The 2,296-nt window shown below is 47.1% G+C and overlaps 1 protein-coding gene across 1 annotated transcript; it reads right to left on the bottom strand.

Moving 5' to 3' along the window:
• LOC148046798 (endogenous retrovirus group 3 member 1 Env polyprotein-like) lies at nt 1-861 on the bottom strand. Its single transcript, XM_087714964.1, has one exon. It carries the CDS (start codon nt 859-861, stop codon nt 1-3), a length of 861 nt encoding a protein of 286 aa, XP_087571090.1.
• Between the last annotated feature and the right edge of the window lie 1,435 nt (nt 862-2,296).

The raw sequence follows: 2,296 nt of genomic DNA, 5'->3' as shown, positions 1-2,296 counted from the left end.
TCATTCCCTTGCGAGGAGGTAATCAAGTGCCAATCGATTTTGATACACCGCAGTACGAAGTTTGTCTGTGGCAGTGGAGAGAACATTCAAAGATTTGTCAATTCTCTCCCCAGCCAGGTCCAACACTGCCTGTAATCGCATGATTCTGTTTATCATGTAAATTGGGGTGCGGTAACCCCATGACCCATCCTCAGCCCAAGTAGCCCTTCCATAGGTACATACAATTCTCTCTGAGCTCCATGTGTCTGATTTCTCATATTCAGTAAGTTCCTTACAAGGAAAGTTAGAGAAGGCTGTGTCCACTTCCCTTTTCTGACGAATGGGATCCACTGAGTCATACACTGGGATTCCCAGCACCTGTCGTGATTGGATGGGCAATAAAAAGAAGGAAGGTTTTATCCATCCAAGAACACAGGAGCCTGCCCAGTCTGCAGGAAGAATTTCATAGGCTAGTGTGCCACAAATCCAATACATGTTCTCAGGGGCTTCCCATGGACCATGTGGACACTGTGGCTCCTTCAGGTATGGTAGGAGTGTGAGATCAAATTTGGGAGGTTGAGAGAGATTGGATGGTGATGACCACTTGGAATAAGTGTCATCCCATTCCCCTAAACAAATTAGGTGGCCCACAGGATATGATCCATTATGAGAGAAACAGTTTCGGCCCACCAAATTTGTAGTAAGGGTCCAAACAATACCTGTATGCTGTGTTCGTTGGGTGAGGTTGCCTTCAAGGGTCATGTTGTTATATACCTCTGGGGCTGCTTCTAGTGCTTCCCATGGCCATTTCCCCCCCATGTTTGTTCCTCCACAAACAAAGCAATTCTTAACAGTTAAGGCTTTTGCTACTTCCTCAGCCATTTCTACAAACAAATTCACAGCCTTAGGGTTAAGAGGAAGGGGTTCCTCTTACTTTCGGAGGTTTTCACATACAGACCATCCTAGTGACTTTTCCTCCCCTTCCTTTAAAGTTTCCACCCTTATTGTAATGTATGCCAGTGGGTCAGCCCCAAGGTGGCGCAGTGGTTAAATGCAGCACTGCAGGCTACTGCTAGATCAGCAGGTCAGCGGTTCAAATCTCACCGGCTCAGGGTTGACTCAGCCTTCCATCCTTCCGAGGTGGGTAAAATGAGGACCCAGATTGTTGGGGGCAATATGCTGACTCTCTGTAAACCGCTTAGAGAGGCCTGAAAGGCCTATGAAGCGGTATATAAGTCTACTGCTATTGCTATTGCTATTTCCATCAATGCCTATCCCATAACTTTCTTCTGCTGGGTGATTGCGGGACACTTCAAAAGCGACTGAGTTTGAATTTGGGAGGCTGCGAAAATTGGAAATATATGCACATCCCAGATGGGGAGAGGTTGGATAACCTCCTCCAGTATGTTGACAGACACAATCCCAACCTCTGCATGGGTTTCTTTTGTCCATACGATCTGCACATGGAGAATACAGATCCCGACTGGGATTCTGACATCCTAGGCAGTAGGCATGGGATCGGGGACAGAGATACTTATGATTGTGGTAATAAGTTTGTCTCCATCCCTGACTTCCACAGCTCCTGTAAGCCACCCTATCCATTGCAGCACATACACCAAATGTTACGGTGATGGGCTTCTGACCCTGTTTCAAAGCAGTAACTGTGGTGAGGTGGTAAAGCTGAGATTCTTTGGGGTTGTCAAGCAGGGCCAGGCCGGCCCATACAGTGACTTTGATATGAACTGGAGTGGTTGGTTGATAACAAACAAGCTGGTTTTTCTGAATGCAATAGTTATACATGGTACCATTGGACACACATGTTTTTTTCTGAGGGGTGCAATCCACTGGGGCCTGAGTGTGGTAGATCATTGGTACGAGACCCTACCTTAGCCTTGATAAGGCATGGGCCACACTCATCCAGCCCTGGTGTTGCAGGAAGGTAACACACTACCCCTTCTGATCCCTGGCATTGGCTATAGAGACGAGGTTGCTGTCTTCCAAAGGTACAATTTGGAAGATTGAAATTCTGACAAGATTTAGGTTTTCCCATTTTGAATTTTAGGGTGTTCCTTTTTGGTCCTAGCAGGCATGCAGTGCATTCCAATGGAGCAGGGGTAATAGGTCCCTTCCCATCTAAGCCACCCTTCCCACTTTTTGGAAGAGTGGGTGTGGGATGGAGGTTCCTATCTGGTTGCAAGAGCGGCTCCAGAACCACCATCCCCTTTCCTTCTGCATTCAATGTGACTGTTGCTGTCCTGCTTAGGATCCTACCAAGTACACCAGCTCGGCATTGGTATGATTCCAAGTAACTAGGATG

Source organism: Thamnophis sirtalis, unplaced genomic scaffold (genome assembly GCF_051295495.1).
Source record: "Thamnophis sirtalis isolate CommonGarterSnake01/CBP01778 unplaced genomic scaffold, rThaSir2_p1.2 scaffold_4, whole genome shotgun sequence".
Lineage (NCBI taxonomy): Eukaryota > Metazoa > Chordata > Lepidosauria > Squamata > Natricidae > Thamnophis > Thamnophis sirtalis.
This window is presented reverse-complemented; position numbering and strand designations above follow the sequence as displayed.